Raw genomic sequence first — 21830 nt, 5'->3', positions numbered from 1 at the left:
AAAAGCAAAAAAAGACAGAGACTAAGGACGATTCGGAAAAGTCCATAGAAGAACTATCTTGAAGAAATAGAGGAAAAAAAAAAAAAAAAAAAAAAAAGGGTAACCAATTGGGTCTTCTTGGTGAAGAAGATAAGGAAAAAGAAAATATTAAATAAAATAAATAAAGTAAAAGGAAAAGGTATTTTTAATGAAACAAATGTTGAAATGAATTTAAAAAAAAAAAACCTTACCTCACGCGCTATTGGAGAGTGAATACACTCTATATGCCATGTGGGCTCATAAGGGGGTGATAAATCCACTGTAAACAAGATTAAGGGGGTGTTAGGAACCCCGCAAAGTTTAGATGTCTTATTGAAAAAAGGTGTCATCTCCGGGGGTATTTATATATTCTCTCAATTAGAAATACTATTTTTAATATGTTATTTTGTTTATGATGTTTGACAAGTTTTTGCATGTACATAATGCTTTTTTGTTTTTGGCAAATTACTACCGTATATAAGGGAGAATCCACAAACTTTTGTAGTTCTCACATGACTTTTTTGGTCCATTTTACCCCCAAATGAAGCTTTAATTACCTTAAAAAGTTATCACTGTTTTTTAATACTACAAAGAGTAATGATTTGTAAAAGGTGACAGTGACACTAGAAAAAAAATCTATTTATTTAACCAAATTTAAATACTTTTTGTCCATTTTACCCCTAATTGAAGCTTTAATTTTGGTAAATTTGAATGACAATAGTTTTATTTTTTTAATGCTACAAGGAGTGATGATGTGGAAAAGGTGATAGTAACTCTATAAAAAAAATCTATTTTCAACCAAATTTAAAATTGATCAACAAGTTTGTTATCTTTTTTATTTTTTATGAGGAACTGGTTATTAAACTTGTTTCAAATTATTTTATTCCTATAAAATTTATTATAGACAAGTAAAAAAATAATCGTGGCATTCTCTTTCTACCTCAGTACATGCTTAATTATTAAATTAAAAATTATTTTTATATATAGCTAAAATATTTGAACAAAAGTAATTACATACACGTTTAAGAAATACAATATAAATTTCTTTAAAAAATAAAAAAATAAGGGAGAATACCTAACTTCTGTAGTCCTCACATGATTTTTTGGTCCATTTTACCCCCAAATGAAGCTTTAATTACCTTAAAAGTTATAAGCTATATGGGCTTTTTAATACTACAAAGAGTGATGATGTGTAAAAGGTGATAGTGACACTACAAATAATCTATTTCTTCAGCCAAGTTTAAATATATTTTATCCATTTTACCCCTAGTTGAAGCTTTAATTTTGGTAAATTTGAATAACTATAGTTTTTTTTTTTTTAATGCTGCAAGGAGTGATGATGTGGAAAAGGTGACAGTGACAATGTAAAAAAAATTATTTGTTCAACCAAATTTAAAATTTGTTCAAAGAGTTTGTTGTCTTTTATTTTTATTTTTATGTGGAACTGATTATTAAACTTGTTTCAAATTATTTTATTCCTATACATTTATTATATACAAGTAAAACAATTATCATGACATTCTCTTTCTACCTCAGTACATGCTTAATTATTAAATTAAAAATTATTTTTATATATAGATAAAAATATTTGACAAGAGTAGTTATATACACGTTTAAGAAATTACTATATAAATTTCTTTAATAAATAAATTAAATTAATAAAAATGAAAAAAAAATATCATTTCTTAACATGTTTTTTTTTAAGGAAAAGGAAAGATTAAAGTAAGAAAAAAAATAGTTTTATTAACTTTTCAGTTCCTTTTGAATATTTTAATTTGAAGTAACATCTACAAAAATATTTCGTCATATCAAGACTTTTATTTATTTAATTTCAATTTCTATTTTTATTTATAAGTTTAACTTCAGTGACGTCATCATACAACAATTTGTAGCATCAAATATTTTTTGTTACCGTAAATATTTTATTTTCCCCCAAAAATGGTTTAGTCAATTTGAATCCAACATAAGGTAAATAAATCCCCAAAAATAAACAGGCTAATCCAACATAAGGTAAAACTCAATTTGAATCATTAGAGACTTTTACCCCAAAAGATTTCAGTATAATAAAAAGGAGAAGAACTTTGGTGCATGCATTTTTTTGAAAATAAAAAGGAAGTCTAAATATACTCTAAGAAAAATGTTGTTTTCTAACTTACAAAAACTTTTATATGATTCAATATTTTAGAAACATTGAGAATTATCGAACTACCTTTACAACTAATATAGTGTTACAAAAACAAAATAAAAATCAAGCGTAGCAAATTAAAAAAAAAAGTAATTATAAATTTTAATGTAGTTTGGGCCGGAGCTCATCACGGGCCAATTGGCACTAGTATATGTTATATTTCCAAAAGTGTGAGTTATGTATTCTTAGGCTGAAACTAGACAGAGTCCTAGTTCCGTCCAAACATCCAATTATTCTAAGTACTAGAGCAACAAGCTCAGTACATCCCCCAATCAAATGAAAAACAACCTATCAACTATTACAGCAAAGCACACCAGCAATTACAAAAAAAAAAAAAAAAGACTTAAGAATAGAAATTTAAATGCTCCAGTTGACTTTGTAGTTTCTTATCTCCAACTCCTTTGAGGCGCACCTCCTGGACAATGTGTTTGATGACACTATCCACACTTTGGACCATCTGTTGGAAGATTCTTCTGTTTCTCTCCATCCACACCTAGTAAACATTGCATGTTAATGACATTCTGAGGACTTATGCTCTTGCAGTTCTTCCTCTGAACCCCTTGCCATGCTAAGATCCTTGTCCACACTATACTAGCCCAGTCACACTTGAAGAAGAGATAATTTGCATCCTCATTCTCTCTGTTACACAAAGGACAAGTTTGGTTATCAATGGTACCCCAACTAAATAACTTATCCTTTGCATGTAGTCTCTGATGTGCAGCTAAGGTGTAAATAATAGTCCATTTGGGGGCAACCTCTATTATTACAACTCAACTGTCTCTATTCTCCCTTGGAAGAATCACCTCTGAGTTTCAGGTATATTGCTTTTATAGAAACAACATTCAATTGCAGCTCATCAATAGTCATACCTGCTTCACTTACAAACTGCCTGGCCTTCGAGATCTTTTTTATCATCTAGGAAGCTTGTTTAGGGATATCATCTTCCCATATGTTTCTACCCTTCCCATAATATGTATGACCCCCCAACTTGTCCTTCTTTTTACATAAATTCCAGAAGAGTTTAGTTATAGTTGTTCTATTCCAGGAAAGTAGCTCAATAACATTGAACCCTCCTGCTATTCTTGGATGGCAAACTCTTTCCCAAGCTAGAAGTGTCCTCTTTGAGATGCTCGCCTCTCCAATCCATAGGAATGACCTACAAATTGCTTCAATCTTTTCAACCAATTCGTTTGGCATTAAAATTATTTGGCACCAAAAAATTTGAATGCCAAAGAGCACACTCTTGATCAACTGGAGCCTTCCAGCATAAGAAAGCACCTTAGCTGTCCAAGAAGCGATCCTCCCAACCATTTTGTCCAGTAACTTATGACACTGCATAATAACGATCTTTTGATGCTAAGAGGGGCACCTAAATATTTAATTGGTAGTTCCCCCTTAACAAACCCAAATAGATCCAGTATCTCAATTTGCACCTCCACATCCACACCACCAAAGAATATGGAGCTTTTGTCTAGGTTTGCTTAAAGTCCAGACACTATTGAGAATTACATAAAACTGTCATATAGTAGTTGGAATAACCCCTATTTCCTGTACAAAATAACAACAAATCATCAACAAAGCTTAGTTGAATTATATTTAACTTCTCACACCTAGGGTGGAAGTTAAAGTATGGAATCTTTCTGAGCAGTTTAAGCTTTTTAGTTAGACGCTCCATTGATAGGACAAACAGAAAGGGCGACAGTGGATCACCCTGCCTTAGTCCTTTCTTAGCTGGCAATGGTCTCGTGGATTGTCCATTTATCTGGATAGTATAGGACACGCTGTAATACATGCCATTATCTATTGAACAAACCAGTCATGGAAGTTAAGAGCCTGCAAAACCTGCTTTAAGAATCTCCAATCCACTGAATCATATGCTTTCTGAATGTCAATCTTTAGCATGCATCTTGGGGATACACCTTTCGCAACATAGCCTTTAACGAGTTCATGGCTAAGTATAATATTATCTGAGATGATTCTGCCATGAACAAATGCAGATTGACTATTATCCACCAAATAATCCATAACACCTTAGACTCTACGAGTGAGAGTCTTTCATATAATTTTATACACCACAGTACAACAAGAGATATATGGGCTTGTACTCCTTAATTGAATGGTTCTTCACCTTTTGAATCAAAGTAATTGCAGCATAGTTTGCAGGTTTATAAATCTCTCATGTTTCAAAAAATTGCAATACAACTGTGGTGATATCCTCTCATACCACTGACCATGCTTTTCTGAAGAATAAGGCATTATGCTCATCCCCCCAAGTGCTTTGTGGTCATTGATACTCTTCAGAGCAGTGACTGCTTCTTCTGTTGAGACATTTTCAATTAGCTGTAGCTGTTGGGTCCTTGCCAGAAGTGGTCCCTCTTTCATGGCCTCTGGATTGATAGCAGGTATATGGTCAATAGCAGTTCCGAGCAAACCTTTATAAAAGTTAGTCACTTCATGTTCAATGCTCCTCTCATCTACAACTATCACTCCGTGAGCTTTTGTAAGACTTTTGATCCCATTACTTGTTTGCCTGTCTTTTTTCATTCAAGCAAAGAAATTGGAGTTATTTAAATCACCCAACTTGAACCATTGATACCTAGATTTTTGCTGCAAAATGCTTTTCTTAATTAGCAGCCATTTCTCCAGTTGACCATTTGCTTCTTTTCCAACCTCAAATAGATCAGGTTGGTGCAAGTGATCCTGCATTTGAGCCTGCAAATGTTGCAAATGACTTCTGGCATGATATATCTTATCAGTATATAATAGAAGCAAATTTCACGTGGGTAGTGCACTTTTGAATTCGAAAGTGCATAATACTTTTGAATAATAATAAAATAATTTTCTCATGTGGCGAAAAAGTTGAAAAATGTTTCTCTCTCGAAGCATAATTATAAAATAAATTTAAATATTAAGTCAAAGCTAATCTTACTAAACTTTTTATATTTTTCAAATTACCATGTACAGTATAGAGAAAAACTAATCGCATGCATGGTCAAAAATACATATTTTACCCAACTTTTATAAGCTCGCTTTATCTTTCTATTTTGTGATTTTAACTTTTGTACGTCACCTTTTTTAATAATTCGATATTTAAAAATAATCTTTAGATAAATTAATGAGAAAAATGCATAAAGATACCCTTGAACTTGTCTCGAATTTACTACGACACACTTATACTTTGAAGGGTTCTATTACCCTCTTGAATTATTTTGAAGTGTAATTAATTTCACCTTATTTCCGATACTTCGAAGGGGTCATATTACCCCTAAACTATTTTCAATTTTTTTTACACTCCTTTAAGATAATTTGGTCAAATACAAACCATCATTTTCTAAACCTTTGCGGGTCAGCTTTTTCTTGAACCCGGCGCATAATAGAAGCATGATGCACCGAACTGTTTTTTTTTTGTTTACTTTCTTAAAATTTTAACTTATGGAAAATAAATTTTTAAAAATTTGATCAAACAACGACAAACGAACTAATGATCTGATTGCGTGGCGGGGGCGGTAGACTAACAAAATCCTAATTCCCAGTTTCCCACCGACCCACTTGGCGGTTTATGAGTCTAACCGTCACTCTCACGGCGTTATGAAAAAGTAAAACAGAAAACCTCACACGCTTTTTATTCCGCTGTCTAACAGTGACTATTCTTTTTCACACGATTCTTGTCAATCGCGACATTAATTATAAAGGCATACTAAACATAATTTCCGCGCAAAATGTGTTAGTTCTCTTTGAATCAATCAGATCAACAATTCTACAAACCGAATTTCTCATCCTTCAATTCCAATAATGGAGTCCGTTCTCAATTTCAACTCAATTTCTCCAAATTCCGTCCTTAATTATCGCCTTTTCCCGTCCGCTTGCACGGCCCGTCCCGTTACAGGAGATCTCTCCGTTGCTAAATCTCGCCGATATTTACCTCAACGAGAACTTTCTAGATCTTTCCGGGTAGCGTCTCTTCCTTCCACGTCAGCTAATGCTGCTGCTACTTCTTCAAATTCTCAGCCTGTAAGTGACTCTCCTTGCTATTCCTTTTTTTTTTTTTCTTTTTCTTTCCTAGTTATGTTTCGGATTTACACAAGAGAATGTCTCCATTTACTGTAAATATTAACCACGGTGAAATGAAATTTCTTAATTATGCTGATCCGTGTAACGGGCTGTTACTATCTATACCTGGTTTTCAGAGAACACAGGTTATCTTCTTTAAGAAAATTATATTAGATAAAATTCATGGCTGCGTTCCCGTTGATCGAGCAGAACCATGAAGTTATGATATTCATATTCACCAGAGAATTTCAAAACAAATATTCATATTCAACAGATTACTGTGATTAGCAATAATTAATCTCGGGGTATAATTTAGTCTGCTGCATCAGATGTCTAGCTTTATTTCTCCTATAATTAACACGTGCAACACTCGTACAGAGGCGGATCTAGGATTTTTAGAACATGGGTGCACCACTAAACAAAGGAGAAAGAAGGAAGTATTACGTGTGAAATTGATCCCTATCCCTTTGGGTAATAACTCAGCATTCAACCAAGTGCACCATTCCGCCTTTTTGTAGCATGGGTGCCATCAGATAATATTAGATCAATTATGTACTTTTAAAATAACTAGTTTGTCGGAAAGACCATGGATTTATGTGCACGTGCACCATAATTTAGGCACTAAATCCGCCCCTGGCACCGTATGCTTAGGTTTTGCCTCATAACCCGAATGCTCCTTTTGTTTCCTTTAAACTGAGGAGTAGCAACAGTTCCAATTGTGGACTTTTTTTCATTGATATCTACAACAAACTAAAATTTAACCCAATATCGAAACATTTCACATCAGCACGCACAAAGGTGGTCAAGAGTAGGAGGAGAGGGAGGTCAGGATTGAGGTAGAAGAACTTCTTTGACGCTAACCTATCCTTATTTCACTAGTTTCTTCGGTAGGAGAAATTTCTCCAATGTTGTGACTTGCTCAACCTAATGAGTTACTTTTCACTTCTCAGCCAAGAGACGGACATTACTCAGTTGGTGACTTTATGACTAGGAAAGAAGATTTACATGTAGTAAAAGCTACAACTAAAGTTGGTGAAGGTACTTCTGGATTTGCTTCCCCCGTTTAAAGTCTAAAGATTATATAGAAATTTGTTTTTGATAAATTAAAGCGTAGACATGCTAATAATTCTGTTTTCCTTTATTTCTGCAATATGATGTGCAGCCCTTGAGATGCTTGTGGAAAAAAGAGTTACTGGGCTTCCTGTAGTTGATGATGACTGGAAATTGGTAATTCCTCTTAATTTACTTCCATAATTTCTTGGAAAGATGTGTGTTAATTGCCTACATAGTCCACTATTTTTCATGTGTGGGATGATCAGTATTTCTATTTATTTCAGTGCATATTTCTTCTCTTATCCTTCAGTTCTAAGCCGTGCTTCGATAAAGGGATTATACTCTTGCAATGTTCATAAATTGGTTCCATGAGCGCTGGAAAATGTCAATTCATGATTGCATTAGATATTCTGCAAACAAGTACAGTCTCAGCTTTGTGGGTGAAAAGTATAAGCAAGGGATACTAATATGTGAAAGGTTTGGCATTCATTTTGTGTCCTTATTTTGGGGCATAGGGAAATCATCCTGACAGTTTGCTTCTTCCATGAAGAGATGAGAGGGAAGTTTATTCCTGTATTGAAGTGATACCGACAAGAGGGGTTGCCCAGATGGTAAGCACCTTCCACCTCCTACCCAAAGGTTGTGGGTTCGAGTCACCAAAGGGAGCAAAAAGGGGGGAGGTCCTGGGGGGAGGGGTAAAAAAGAAAAAAAGAAAAGAAAAGAAAGGTGATACCTTGTGCCAGGATGTCTCTTCAATGGGCCAAGTGTAAGCTGAATGTTAACAATTTGCAACGCGAAGTTTCATGTTAGCCATGTTGATGAAGAAACAATGAGCTGAGAGGGTGTGGACAACTCTTCGGATTAGTCAATCCAGAAGATATGTCATATCTTCTATCATCTTTTCATTATGTGGCTAATAATTAATAAACAAGCTTATTATTAAACAGGCTTTTCCTTAGAACTATGAAGGAGAGCTGCTGGGTAGTCCAATGGGAGTTCTGTTGACTTCTCTGATCTGACTTGGTATTGTTCAAACTGTTTAAGCAACCCTAGATAGAAGGTGAGAGATGTCTGGAGGCTCCCCTGTGACAGACACTTCATTTATCACCTAGTACTCCGACTTGGTCTTTCCGCTTCTCCCTAGTTCCCTTTAAACGGGATGCTTTCCTGGTATATGAAATCCTATTGCTAATTGCAACTACGAGGATATGGTAACCAAAGCAGTTCAGAGATGTTATACTAGCTAACTTCTCAATTTGGCGCGCAAATATCTTGTTGCAATAACTGGAAGAGGACGGGGTTGGAGTTGGGGTTGGGGGTAGAGAAGCTTTGTGGTGGACTGGTAGAAAGGCAATAGTTAGTATGTATCCTTTTTCTTGTGCGCTGGATAAATATATCCATGTTAGAATAAAAATATTAATGGGTGAGACATGCAAATTTTACCTATCGATGTCTCAATAGTAATTTAGAGGCACCTTTGATTCACACAAATTGGTCATCTCGTGAGGTTGAAAAGCCAGTGCTGTAAAGCTACTGCATGTTAGATTATAGCTGAACTCCTCTAAGTCAAGGATCCAAGTTAGATGTGATGTATGCACTTGCTGTCCGCTTGTTGACCCATATTCCGGCCCCAAGGGTACATGTTGTTGTCTAAGTCATTGTAAGCGGAACTGTCGCGTTGACCGTCTTGAAGTACAATTTTGGGTCGAGCTACAGATAAAATTGTTTGCAAACAACGTCAATAAACGACGGGGTATTTGTAAGTGTCAGAGTGGTGTTGCTGCCATGATCCAGTGAGATTCAGGTTGTTGTTGCTTCGATCCATAAGAAGTATGTAATCATTTACTGCAATATTGCAAAGAGAAAATGTCTTCTCTTGAAATCCATGCAGAGTAGAGAGCATAATAGATAGAGGTGTCAATATGGGCTGGCCCAGCCCAACCCAACCCAGCCCTAAAGGGCCAAAGAATTAAATGGGCTAGGACGGGCTGGCCCTTTTAATTGAAGGGCCTACAAAATGGCAGCCCAACCCAGCCCTAAAGGGCCAAAGAATTAAATGGGTTAGGACGGGCCAACCCTTTAAATTTTTTCGTCTTCCGAAATAACATTTTCTAAGTGATTTTTGGTACAATTTGAACATGAAACTTATGCAATATGAAATAGAATCTTCTACCACACCATTCTTAAGCAAAATCATATCATAGAAGAAAAAAATTTAAGAGAACAAATATAAATTATTATTTTTGATCACTAATTCAGATCACGTTCAAAAGAAATTAAACATAATATAAATTCTAAGACTAAAAAGTATTACTTTATTTTCTAATTTACTACTTAGTAGTAAGTACATTCTTTTTTAATCATTACTTTTATCTTTTTGTTTAATTTACTTATATATATTTTTTTAAATTAATTAATTTATTATTCTTTTCTGGCCTCAAGGGCTGGCCTTAGCCCAACCCTTGAGGCCGGCGGGCCAAGAGAGGCTGGGCTTTTGAGCCTCACTTCTATATGGGCCAAAGAAATCCTAGCCCAACCCTACTTAAATGAAGGGTTGGGTTGGGCCGGCCTCGCGGGCCAAGCCCATATTGACAGCTCTAATAATAGAGTAGAAAGATCCATATGAGCGATACTAACTAGTTTATATTAAGGTTCAGTCGCGTTGGTACAGTTACTGCTGGTCAATTTTTCACTAGGAATCTTTAGTTGTAGTAGTTGTTGAGGTGTAGTAGTTGTTGTAGTATGATTGCTATCTTCATATATATTAGACAACTTGTCTTGCTTGTGACAGCTATCCTGGTTGTTATCTTTTAAAATGAAATTCTCTCTCGCTACATTTTTTTAAATTTTAAATTTAATAAAATGCTCTCTTTTGGATCAATTTATAAATGCACTGACAGAAGAGGACACTCTGCTGCAGGTTGGCGTTGTTTCTGATTATGACCTACTGGCACTTGACTCTATATCAGGTATCATAGAGGTTCTGGATAAATTTATAATTTTTGCAACCTTATTACTCTTCTGGGAACTTTTCTCTGAATGCTGTATTGTGTTGTTAAGCATGTTTCTAAGTGACGCTCATGAGCAATAATAGAGTAGCTATGATGGGGTAGTTTTCTTGACTCCACTACTGAATCTTTAAATATCTCAATGTCACATTGGTCACATTTTTAAAGTCTCAAGGAAAATAAATAAATATCGAGGATAATATTTATACTTCATTATTCTTATAAGAAAGATATTCTTGTCCTTCATTATATTCACAAAGCGAGCTGCCAAAGTTCTCAATGAGTTGTTGACTATTATGAATAAAAATATCGAGTCTTAATGGGAGCTAGGAATCCTGACCCCACTTTTGGGATTACACTGGGGATGTTGTTGTTGTTGCAATGGGAGCTAGGAATCCAGAAGCTTGACAAGGATGATATTAGCCTATTCTGGTAGGGTCACACAACATACTGCTGAGACTGCATTGGTGGTATGTGACTTCTGAATTTTTAACGAGGCTTGTAATGTTAAACAAGCGAGGTCTCTTCCTCTTGTTTAATGGGGAATCTAAATCTGGACAGATGCAGACACGTCCTTTGGTGCTTTAGTTTTTCAGGTTTTGCTGGTGAAAATATGATTGGAGTCCTGGGGGAAGGGGCTGAGATGAGTAACATTTATGTAGTGCTTTGAAACTATAATAATCAAGGAGCAACAAGACCAAGGGTTGTTTGCTAAAGAAGCAAAGCTGTAAGGTTTCTCCTGTATTTTGGGGCACGCGACAGTACGATTGCAATTGCCTCGAATGTATAACTAACATGAAGTTCTTTTATTGGGTGGACAAATTCTATAAATAGAAACACTATCTACACATAATATTTAGTACCTTATTGTCTAAGTATTCCACAGATAGCTCAGAAATATCTCCCAGAAGGTACAGCAGGAAGCTTTTGTAATCTAAAATGCCCTTTTGCATTAGTTTTTTATTGAATGCATCAGCAGATGTTTTCTTTAATCAGTTGACACTTACCTTAATGATTACAGAAGTTCAGATTCAACATTGTTGTAGTCTTGCTGAGCTACACCTTTGAGGTTTCTGCCTTTAGAAGCCAAAAAAAAAAAAAAAACAGAGAGAGAGAGAGAGAGAGAGATAGTGGGAGGGGTTAAGAGAAGCAGAAAAAGATCAGGCTCGGTCCCTATTTTGTGGTTAAATCTGCTTTGACTACTTGACAACTTTGAGATCTAATTGTTTAGCTTTTAATCATGCATATAAAAACTTTTTCCCCGAATGACTATGATGAGTGGTATATAGTCATCGGTTTGACTTTTGATGTATGTGTGGCTACTGTTTCTTTGTATGCTTCCTTGAGTTGAACCCTTGCTAAAAGTATAATTTCCCCTACACTAATAGAAGTTACACCTCAATTTCTCTTCTTCTATTTTTTTGATTTCTTTTTCATGTTGTTGCTCAGGAGCTGGCCAAGCTGACACAAATCTGTTTCCTGATGTTGACAGTACTTGGACGGTATGTCATAATTTTTTGTTCTAATAGTGGATGCCCAAGTTGGATAACATTTTTTATTACTGATATTTATACATGTCGTGGGTTGTAATATGGTTTTATGTTTGTACCTGTATTCTATATTGCTGTTTTGGCGTGAGCTGGGATAATAGTTTAGACATAAATTTGATGTGAAGAATGCTCTAATAGTCATTCCATTTTCCTTTGAAAAAGTTAGCTGGACCATCAGTAAATAATTTGCTTAGTTAAGTACATTCCTACAATGTGACTGGATGCCACGCTCACAGATTTTTGGACATGAAGAATTAATGTCATCATGCTAGGATATAGTTTTTGGCGAGTGCAAGATATTACAAGTATTCAGGCCATTGTTACTTATGTGTTTGGCTCTCATTTCCGGGGTGGAATTAGGATTGTATCCACTTAAGACTATTCTAAGATAATTCTCTCTCTCAAAAAAAAAAAAATCAAAAAAAAAAAAAAAAAAATGACTGAAAAGAGTTTTCTGGAGCTTACATTAAATAGGTGTCATTTGTAGTGTACATGGAAATTCTCAGTCCATGAATTATGTTTAAGCTCCCTCTTTATCTTGCTTTGATTCTTGATTTTGTAGACATTCAATGAGGTCCAAAAGCTACTGAGCAAAACTAATGGAAAAGTTGTTGGTGATGTCATGACACCAACTCCATTGTCTGTCCGTGAAAACACCAACCTTGAAGATGCTGCAAGGTAAGCAAACAAGCTTTTGCCAGCTGATTTTCATTAAGCTGTTATAAGATTCTAATTAGCTAATGCAATATGTGATATTCAACTTCTTTTAATGCCTATTTCTGTTTTATATATCCTTTTGGGAAGGCTGCTAGAGACTTGATATGTAAGGCAGAGGATTCTCGCTAATCTTTTCTCCTTCTGCTTGACCATAATATTCTTGCTTATCATCAAATGAGAATCTGGATTATTCATTTAGCAATTTAACTGTAAAGTTGACTTCATGAGATATTTTGCTGATTTTAGGTTGTTGCTTCAAACAAAGTACCGTCGGCTGCCTGTTGTAGATGTTGATGGCAAACTGGTAATTTGCCTTCTCGCTCTCTTTTTTGGGATTTTTGGTGAATTTGTCAGCAGCATGTAATTTCTGATTAAACCCTGTTAACTGAAATGTGAAGGTTGGGATTATCACAAGGGGCAATGTCGTTAGAGCCGCTCTGCAAATAAAACGCACTATCGATAATATCCAATGACACCTGGTTTCCAGTGCGTACGTTATCTGTTCATGTCAAGTCATGATGCTACCGTATTATAATATATATTCTCTTCCATTCTGCGTCCTTGGCTTCCTACTATGCCAAGTATGGCATCATTGGGAGAAGGGGGAAGCAGGGGATTACTTTGCCCAAGGATACCTGCTGGTAAGAAAAAACGTGATGCCCGTGAGCTCGAAATCCAAGACAGACATCCGTCTGGAGTCCTTGTTCATATCTGGTTATTTCTGTGGGTTTCACCAAGTCGAGCTTCCCTTACAGAGTCTGATTCGCTATGTAGCAAACATTTGTTATAAGGGGGGCTCCCATATGGATGGACCCCAATGCCCGATAGTACCATTTGTTAGTTTTCAAATTTATAGTCGTATGATAACTTTAATGATATTTTCTATGTAATTTATTACACTTTGTAAGGAAACACAAGAGTTTGACAACTCGACACTCGATTGCCACGTTATGGCGCAATGGCAAAATTAGATTTTATTGTTTAATTTGGTGTAAAGATATTTCCACTTGTCGTACGCGTCACCCATGTTGTTTCTTTTGCTTTGGTTATCGTATTATTTGTTGTTGGTGTTGTTCTTTTCTTCATTATTTTCAACATGACTTCTTCTCTACTGTATTTCCTTTTCATACTTGTTTTGATAGGTTTTGCTTGAGCTGAGAGTTTATGGGAAGCAACCTCTCTACCTTCATAAGGTAGGGGTAAGGCTGTGTACACACTACCCTCCCCAGACCTCACTTGTGGGAATACACTAGGTATACATAAATATATGTCACACACGAGACTTCTCAAATATGATGTGTTTCTTCTTCTCTTCCAACCTTTTTCATCTCATAATTTTCATGTTCATCAAGATATCATCACAAATCTGCAGTTTGAGGGAACCTCAAGGTTTATCCGGAATGTTACGAAATGAAGGGATAAGAAATAAGAGAAAAGGCCATAAATAGTCCCTCATCTATTAGAGTAGGTCCAAAATGGTCCCTTAACTATACACTTACCGGTTTTAGTCTTTGAACTATCCAAAAACTTATCAAATTTAGTCTCCTTGTACTTTTTATACAAACAACATACAGAATCTATACGCCTCTGTTAGATTAAACCGTTAAGCAATTCCACCACTTATTTCTCTCTCCCCACTACTTTTTCCTCACGTTCTTCTTGTGAAAAAAAACCCTAACCCCAACGATTCGTCATGAATTTCCTCAGAGAAAGGAGATACAAGTCTTAATTCTATTCAATGGAGCATAATAGGAAGCATATTATTGTTGTTAATGGCCTGAATATGCTATGTTCTGGAGAAGATGACATTAACGGCGAATTTCGATTGAAGAACAGATTTTTATTATCATTGAAGACATCTTGAACAAATGCTTCTTCCTTATTCTTGAATCTTTTTGGGTTTATTGTAAGATAATTTAGAACCATTGTTGCTTCATGATTCGAATGAGGACTTTTATGGTGAGGAATTACATCTACTTGTTGTGGGCTGCATATGGTTAGAGGTATTATGTCCTAGTTACTCTTAGTTTACCTTTTTCTTTCTTATACAATTGCCGATATTAGCATCTATTTACAATATTACAGGCCAAATTTCCATCACTAGAAGTTTGATAGCAAAAATTCATGCGGACATGAAGATTGTAGAAAGAGCTCTCGAACTTCCTCAGTACTTGACGTACAAGGACGATCCATACCTTAAAAAAATTCCGTCGCATCAGAAAAATTGATCACTGAGGCATTGAAATTCGTTGTTGCTTCTGATTGGGATTGTTGTTCTACTTTCTGGCGTGACTCTAGGGAATATTCAGTGAGGACACTCTGTTTTTGGGTCGTGCACGACTGTTAGCCCGATTTTCATCTCTTATTTGGATCAAAGGGCTGCCCAAGGACGGACAAGGTTGATCTTTATTAATGAAAAAAAAAAGGTCGCTATGTCTGGTGGTATAAGTTTGAACAAATTGTGTAGTCTTTTAACGTTGTACTTAATTATATAATGCTATTGCAACTACGGTTGGCTATTTTGTCCATTTTTCCTGAATTTTTATGTCATTGGTCATTATTTTATTTGAGTTGTAGCGGAAAGTAAAGAACACAACAACAAACCCAGTGCAATCCCATAAGTAGGGACAATTGAGCAAACATTATGAGCAAAAAATGTAGTTCTATTTCCACGTTAATGAATAGTCATTACATTAATGAAACTGCATAAAAATGGAGAAATATTCAAAAACCAGCAACTAAATTGAACTAGAATGCCCTGTTTCCAGCAGTTTTTGTGCAGAACGTAGCTTAAAACTGCAAAAAACAGCAGCCGCACCAAACTTCCCCAAGTTGCAGCACTAAAACACCAAAATGGGCATCAAACCGCTGAAACCAGCAACCAAACTGCAAAAAACAGCAACTATATTGCGCAACCGCCACAAAAAACTGCACAAACTGCCCAAAATATTTCAGCAACCAAACTGCAAAAAACAGCAACTATATTGTGCAATCGCCACAAAAAACTGCACAAACTGGACCTCTTCTAACCTGTGAAATATAATGAATTAAGTGAAAATCCTTACACAATTTTAACATAATGAATTAAGTGAAATTTGCTATAAATTAAATATTTCAACCATGCGTTCATCAAACCACTTCACTGTTGTTGCACTAGCAGCTTTCCAAAGTGCATCTCTCAATGTGTTACCACTAAATCCTGCTTTCTTAAAATTACTATGCAAGTGTCTCACACAAAATCGATGAGCGACAAATGGCAATACATCATTAAATGCTTCTATCAAACCTTTTTGCTTGTCTGACATGAAGGTCCAATTAGCTCCATCATCTATCTCCAAGTCAAGCTTAAGATGATCCAGAAACCAGCCCCATGAGTCGCGATTTTCTTTCTCCACAATTGCATACGCTATCGGATAGATATTATTATTCGGATCAAGCCCAATGGCAGTTAACAATTGAGTCCCATGCATTGGGCCCTTCAGCCAACAACCATCTACTCCGACTATCCTTCTGCAACCACTCTTGAACCCTTCCTTGCAAGCACTAAAACAAATGTAGAATCTCTGAAATCTTTTAGGCTTGCCGGGATCCTCATTTTCAACCAACTTCATATAAACGGAAGTATTTGGATTTGTCCTTACTATTTCATTGCAATAGTTCCACAACAACTTAAATTGATCAGAGATATCTCCACCGATCATTGCAATTGCCTCTTTCTTTGCCCTTCTACATTTTGATAATGTCACATGTGCTCGTAACTGAACACTAACATGATCTCTAAATTCAGAGATCTTCCAATTCCTGTTTGCTTTTATTTCATCAAGATATCTTTTAGCTATAAACAAAGATGTAATGGTTTTATTTTTATGATTCCAATTTTTGCACTTGTGGTTGGGATTATATGTCTTTACTTGAAAAGTACTATCTCTGTACATTTTAGAAGCCATAATCTCCCGGTCACAATCTGGATGTTTCACACAAACTGCTCGCATCCTTTCTTTATCATTCTTGCGCCATTGTATATACCTCCCTCGATTGACTTCATGAGTTGTCACAGCTTCCTTGAACTCCTTTTTGCTTTTGAATATCAATTCAAGTGCCAAGACTGGATACAACCCATCCGTCTTTGGATTGAACTTTGGAAAGTTCATACTGTCGGAATTAGAATCGCTTTCTAGGCTCTTGAACCCTTCAGAGTTAACACAATCAGAATCTCCATCTTCACGAGCCATCTTTTTTCGCACTTCGTCACTAACTTCATATCTATGCTCCCCATTTTCACTCCTTCCTAAGATATCATGTTCATCTGAAAAATCATTATTCGAGTCTTCAAAATCGTCACTACTTGAAGAACAATCAGCCCTTCCCTCTTTAGTAGTACCTATAGCAGATTGTTGATGTTCACTTGAACCATTGCTATTTTGTCCTGCATTGAAGTATTTCCCGACATCCATTCCAATATAAGAGTCTAAATGTTCAAAGCAAACCTCAATTACTCTATCTTCAGGGATGTTCTTGGATACTAAATTAACCTCTAGATCAGTTGAAACAAGCCTCATCTTTTCACCGAGCCTACCATACTTGTGCCAAAATGCGACTAAATCATTACCATATCCACATATCTCAGCCATAATCTTGAATTGTGATAGCTTTATTTCTGAAACATGAACATGGTCAATGAATTGGACATGACCCCCAGAATAATGTCTTCTAGGCTGATGCTTCATAACACCACCGTGGGTTACTTTGATGCTGATTTTTGAGGCATCATGTATAGAATCTGTAGAAAAAAAAAAGAAAAACGAGGAACAATTAATGAGTTTTTTTTTTACAACAGTCTCACACAAATAAAGACTTTAACCCTAAAAAAACTCACCATAGAGAGGAGCTGTACCACCTTCTGTTCGTAAAATCATTGTCCTGAGCTTTCAACTATGGTGTAACTTGATAAAATAAACCTAGGGTTTTTGTGAAAAAAAGGAACATGAGGAAAAAGAAGCGGGAAGGGAGAAACAAGTTTGGGAGTGTCTTAACATTTTATCTAACGTAGGCGTATAGATTCCGTATGCTGTTTGTATAAAAGTACAAGGAGACTAAATTTGATAAGTTTTTGGATAGTTCAAGGACTAAAATCGGTAAGTGTATAGTTAAGGGACCATTTTAGACCTACTCTAATAGATGAGGGACTAGTTATGACCTTTTCTCTAAGAAATAACGACGAAATAAACATATAGAGAGTTTACCAACAAATACAAAGATGATATACATCCTATATATGCGTTCTTTTTTAGCTCTCATCTCTTTTTAGACTTCTACTAGTGGAGTGATAGGAATAAATCGTTACTTAATGACTTGTAGAACTATATGTACTTATATCTTGCAGCAAAGTAGTCAAACCGGAGTAAGATGACTCCCCTTCTTCAACAGCCTGCCTTGCTGTTTCCTTGTACGCTTTAGCTCTGCTTCTGAATCCCTTTGCTTCTTCACCCACCATGACTTTCTTTATTGCTTTAGCTATTGCTTCTTTTTTCACTCCCTCGCTAGCTATTCTCTTCCATTGCACCGAACCAACGCCAACCCCAGTTCTCAAAACCTCAGTCACCAACTTTTCGTTGAAGAATTGCTCTCCAAACACCGGCCATGTCACCATTGGAAACCCTGCTGATATTCCTTCAAGGGTCGAATTCCAACCACAATGAGTAACAAAAGCTCCCACAGCTTCGTGATCAAGAATTAGCACTTGGGGTGCCCATCCTCTTATGACTAGTCCTTTTTCTTTTGTCCTTTCCTCGAATCCGTCAGGCAGCCACTCTTCGTTGTCTGTTCTAACAACCCAAATGAATCCTTGTCCAGAAGCTTCAATTCCCATGGCGAGTTCTTGCATTTGTGAAGCAGTGAAAATTGCTACACTTCCGAAACAAATGTAAACAATGGAACTCGGTTTCTTCAAATCAAGCCATTTCATGCACTCGTGTTTATCAATAGAGGATTTCTTCCCTATTTCAGCTTTATCTTCAGCGTCCCTGTTGCACAGCGAGAGTGGGCCAATAGCCCAGGTTTTTCTACTTAGAACACGGTGTAATGTTCAGCATAATCTGGTTCAAGCTCATAGAAGCTATTGAAGATAACTCAATAGCCCTTTAAACCTGACTCCCTGACTTCTTTTATCATCGGGGACATTTTTTTCTCTTCCTCAATTCGATCAAACGGGGACATTTGTGTTCTGGTCAGCTTGATTTGGTGTGGCAAATTCGGTACAACAAAAGCATCAGAATCAGAGGAAACATTCTTGAAAGGCTTATAACGCCGGATGCTATCAGTGACACAAAGTGCAAAGTAGCTTGTGCCATGAAAAACCAATCTTGGAATGTTAAATTTGGCAGCAGTATCAGTTGTCCAAGGAAGGAACAAATCAGAAACAAGACAATTGGGGCGGCATTCTTGAATAAGCTGCTCTAGTGGTTCTTGCATCAAAGTTGTAGCCATAAAGAAGTTATTTAGCAAGTCATCTGAAGGTACGAGTTCAAGGCGCTCACATCCTTCAGGCAAGCCATTTTCAACAGCTTGGAATTTGATCAAACGGATGTCAATTTCATTTCCGACTTGCTTAAAAAAAAAAAAAGGCAGCCCGGTGCACTAAGCTCCCGCTATGCGCTGGGTCCGGGGAAGGGCCGGATCACAAGGGTCTATTGTACGCAGCCTTACCTTACATTTCTGCAAGAGGCTGTTTTCACGGCTCCCCTTCACATTTCCGACTTGCTTGTTTCTTTGAATAGCTTTAGAGAAAACGGATTCATTGAGAGGAGTGGTGATTATGGTGACCTTAACACCACCAGAAGCGACAAGCTTGGCCATGTCCAGTGTAGGAATCATGTGGCCATGAGCCATCAGTGGAAAGAAGAAAAAATGGAGCTGACCCATATGCTAAAACTAGGAAGAAACAAGGAGTTGCAGCAGAAACCGGATAGCGAAGTAAAGCTCGTTAGTTCCTTTCAATTCTTATTTTAAAGGACTGCAAGAATTTTTAATGCTCCCACAGATTTTCGTTGTATATATACACGAAAATCACATGCATAGGGGATTTGTGGAGAAGTTTAATTTGGACACTATTTTTGACCTTTCATTTCAAAGCAATTTGAGGCTGACTTTTCTAGGGGAAGATGTTGAATAGGCACATGCAATCACTTAAATGGGCTAGGCGGTGGAGACTAGCGTTTTATGAGATGCAACTTCCGGTGCATTGAGAAAAAGACAAGTCAGGATGAAGGTGCTAATTGTGTTATTTAAGTCAAGGACCGACTAGTCTTTTTTAGTCTATTAAGACGTGTTCTATTAAAAGACGAAAGAGTTTCTATAGAAAAAAAGATTAGAACTTTCAATTCAGTTGTGTCTTCTGATCCTAAGCATGCAAGATAAAATTCCTTTACACATTAGTCATCATTCATCAACGGCTTTCTTTGTCGTGCAAATTAATTGTTATTGTTTGGTGTGAGTAATTTTTCTTTCATGCACGAGTTGTTTATACCAAGCTAATGAATGCATGACCAATGCTTTCACATAAACTCGTCTCACTAAATTATTGTTAGGTAATGCTTACTTATACCTTAATTTATGACTTAATCATAATAAATTAATATAGTTTAGTGTAAATAACAGATACAGGTAAGTTTTACCTCATAATTGGTCTGTCTTTATGCATTTTTATTAATATATTTTTGTATGTTTTCATTCGTCAATCAGATGCATGCCCTGCTTTTGTAAAGAAGAGTCCTTGCTTATCATGTTCACTTTCCGATGTAGCAACGTCCCGGCTCGTGGGCTTTTGTGTTCGAACCTCGAATCCTGACTTTCTCCTAACACACTCATGCAATTGTTGGGATATATAATATTAATCATGTGTTTGAATATAGTATTTTGTTATAGAACAATTATCTATTCAATTTTAATAAAGAGTTAAATAGATCATGTACTAATATGTGTGTCCTTTACTTGTATAGTAGATGATTTAGAGTATAGAGTTTTGCTTATACATGTAAGATTAAATCATCAGTTCTTATAAGTAAAAAGTTTATATTCACAATCTAAGATGGAAATTAGACAAAGCTATCGGTATGATTGTAGCACATGATTAAATATAACTATCTTTATTATGGGAACGGTATATTTCCGACTTCTTGTGCTAGTACATTTTGTATGTATTGAACAGATCAAGTAGGGATAAGTGTTTTTGTACTGAATACATAAAACAACATCTCTAGCTCATTAAATGTACTTATATTCTTAATCTTGATATGATTATTATGATCAATGTGATTTGTTCATTATTTTGATCTATTAAAAAGTACAACTCAATTGTGGGTCTATTTATTCCTGGCAAATTGGATAATGGAAAAATACATTTGAGAAATAATAATTAGTTGATAGAATACATGTCTTGACTTTGAGATTGATGATACCCCTTTATGGATGCTTATAAGTTTTCATGTGAAAACCCTGAAGGTGGATTTTGCATCCGTCACATGAAATAAGTTAAGCGGTAGTATAAAGGCTTTAATTAGTCAATGATTGTCAGTAATATAATTTAATTGATTGGTATATGTAATCTTAACATGGGGGGAGTTGAATGAGTTTTCATGAAAGATTTTAAAATTGAACTGAGTAGTGCAATTAACAATTTTTAGTGGAATAATTCGTACTTTATTATGGTAGCATTAATTCAAATACTTCGAATTAATTTCATAATAGGAAGCCTCCTAATTAAATTTTGTGGTCCCTGCTGCGCCCGAATAATAAGAATTAAATGGAATCCTATTTGTTGGTGGAAAAGAAATACCTAACACATTATAACATGGCTTTTATTCCATAAGGAGGTGACGGCCATTACAAGTTTCTATACCTTTTCCATAGAAATTCACCCACACGAATTTCGTAAATTATGGTATTATTCGGGTTACACGACAGAAGACTGTGGAACTGAAAGATGAACGCGTGGACAACTTTTGCTCGTGCTTGAAGGCTAGATACGTGACCGCATTCACGCTTCAAGAGATCAGTATCAATTTTATGTTTGATTATGTATTGTTTATATTACATGCAAGTTCAATCCTGATTATTTGCTTTCGCTGTTTATGCATGTATTCCATTAGCAACGTCATAGTTGTTGGAATTCATGTATAGCACAGAATCTTAGTCATAGAAGGCATCCCTGGATTCTGTTTGCAACTTTGGCATGGAGAGGAACTACTACCT

At 35.9% G+C, this 21830-nt stretch overlaps 2 protein-coding genes and 1 pseudogene across 3 annotated transcripts; 1 reads left to right on the top strand and 2 right to left on the bottom strand.

Annotated features, from left to right (window-relative positions):
* The first annotated feature begins 5855 nt into the window (after nt 1-5855).
* On the top strand, nt 5856-13566 carry LOC132599021 (CBS domain-containing protein CBSX1, chloroplastic-like). The gene is made up of 8 exons (XM_060312219.1): nt 5856-6214; nt 7204-7291; nt 7416-7480; nt 10227-10275; nt 11764-11816; nt 12427-12542; nt 12828-12885; nt 12980-13566. The coding sequence occupies exons 1-8, from the start codon at nt 5996-5998 to the stop codon at nt 13052-13054; spliced, it is 723 nt and encodes a 240-aa protein (XP_060168202.1). The 5' UTR covers nt 5856-5995; the 3' UTR covers nt 13055-13566.
* A 1657-nt stretch (nt 13567-15223) lies between these two features.
* Nucleotides 15224-17627, bottom strand: LOC132599018 (uncharacterized). Of its 2 annotated transcripts, XM_060312217.1 has the most exons (3): nt 17458-17627; nt 15868-17361; nt 15224-15611 (listed from the first exon to the last, which is right to left on the bottom strand). In XM_060312217.1, the coding sequence occupies exons 1-3, from the start codon at nt 17495-17497 to the stop codon at nt 15607-15609; spliced, it is 1539 nt and encodes a 512-aa protein (XP_060168200.1). In that variant the 5' UTR covers nt 17498-17627; the 3' UTR covers nt 15224-15606. The 2 variants fall into 2 exon arrangements, with proteins under 2 accessions (XP_060168200.1, XP_060168199.1); XM_060312216.1 differs by having other exon boundaries at nt 15224-17361.
* A 152-nt stretch (nt 17628-17779) lies between these two features.
* On the bottom strand, nt 17780-19615 carry LOC132599020 (scopoletin glucosyltransferase-like; annotated as a pseudogene).
* Between the last annotated feature and the right edge of the window lie 2215 nt (nt 19616-21830).

The sequence above is a fragment of the Lycium barbarum genome, chromosome 6, assembly GCF_019175385.1.
Source record: "Lycium barbarum isolate Lr01 chromosome 6, ASM1917538v2, whole genome shotgun sequence".
Lineage (NCBI taxonomy): Eukaryota > Viridiplantae > Streptophyta > Magnoliopsida > Solanales > Solanaceae > Lycium > Lycium barbarum.
Note: the sequence above shows the minus strand (reverse complement) of the source record. Positions and strands in the feature narration are given on the sequence as shown.

Excerpts from the sequence above, each read along its gene's own strand:
- LOC132599018 (XM_060312216.1), bottom strand. The coding sequence starts at position 17,497 with ATGATTTTACGAACAGAAGGTGGTACAGCTCCTCTCTATG. Across the intron at positions 17,362-17,457 it reads TGGTACAGCTCCTCTCTATG|ATTCTATACATGATGCCTCA; the intron begins GTGAGTTTTTTT and ends TTTTTTCTACAG.
- LOC132599021 (XM_060312219.1), top strand. The coding sequence starts at position 5,996 with ATGGAGTCCGTTCTCAATTTCAACTCAATTTCTCCAAATTCCGTCCTT. Across the intron at positions 6,215-7,203 it reads CTTCTTCAAATTCTCAGCCT|CCAAGAGACGGACATTACTC; the intron begins GTAAGTGACTCT and ends TTCACTTCTCAG. Across the intron at positions 10,276-11,763 it reads GGCACTTGACTCTATATCAG|GAGCTGGCCAAGCTGACACA; the intron begins GTATCATAGAGG and ends GTTGTTGCTCAG.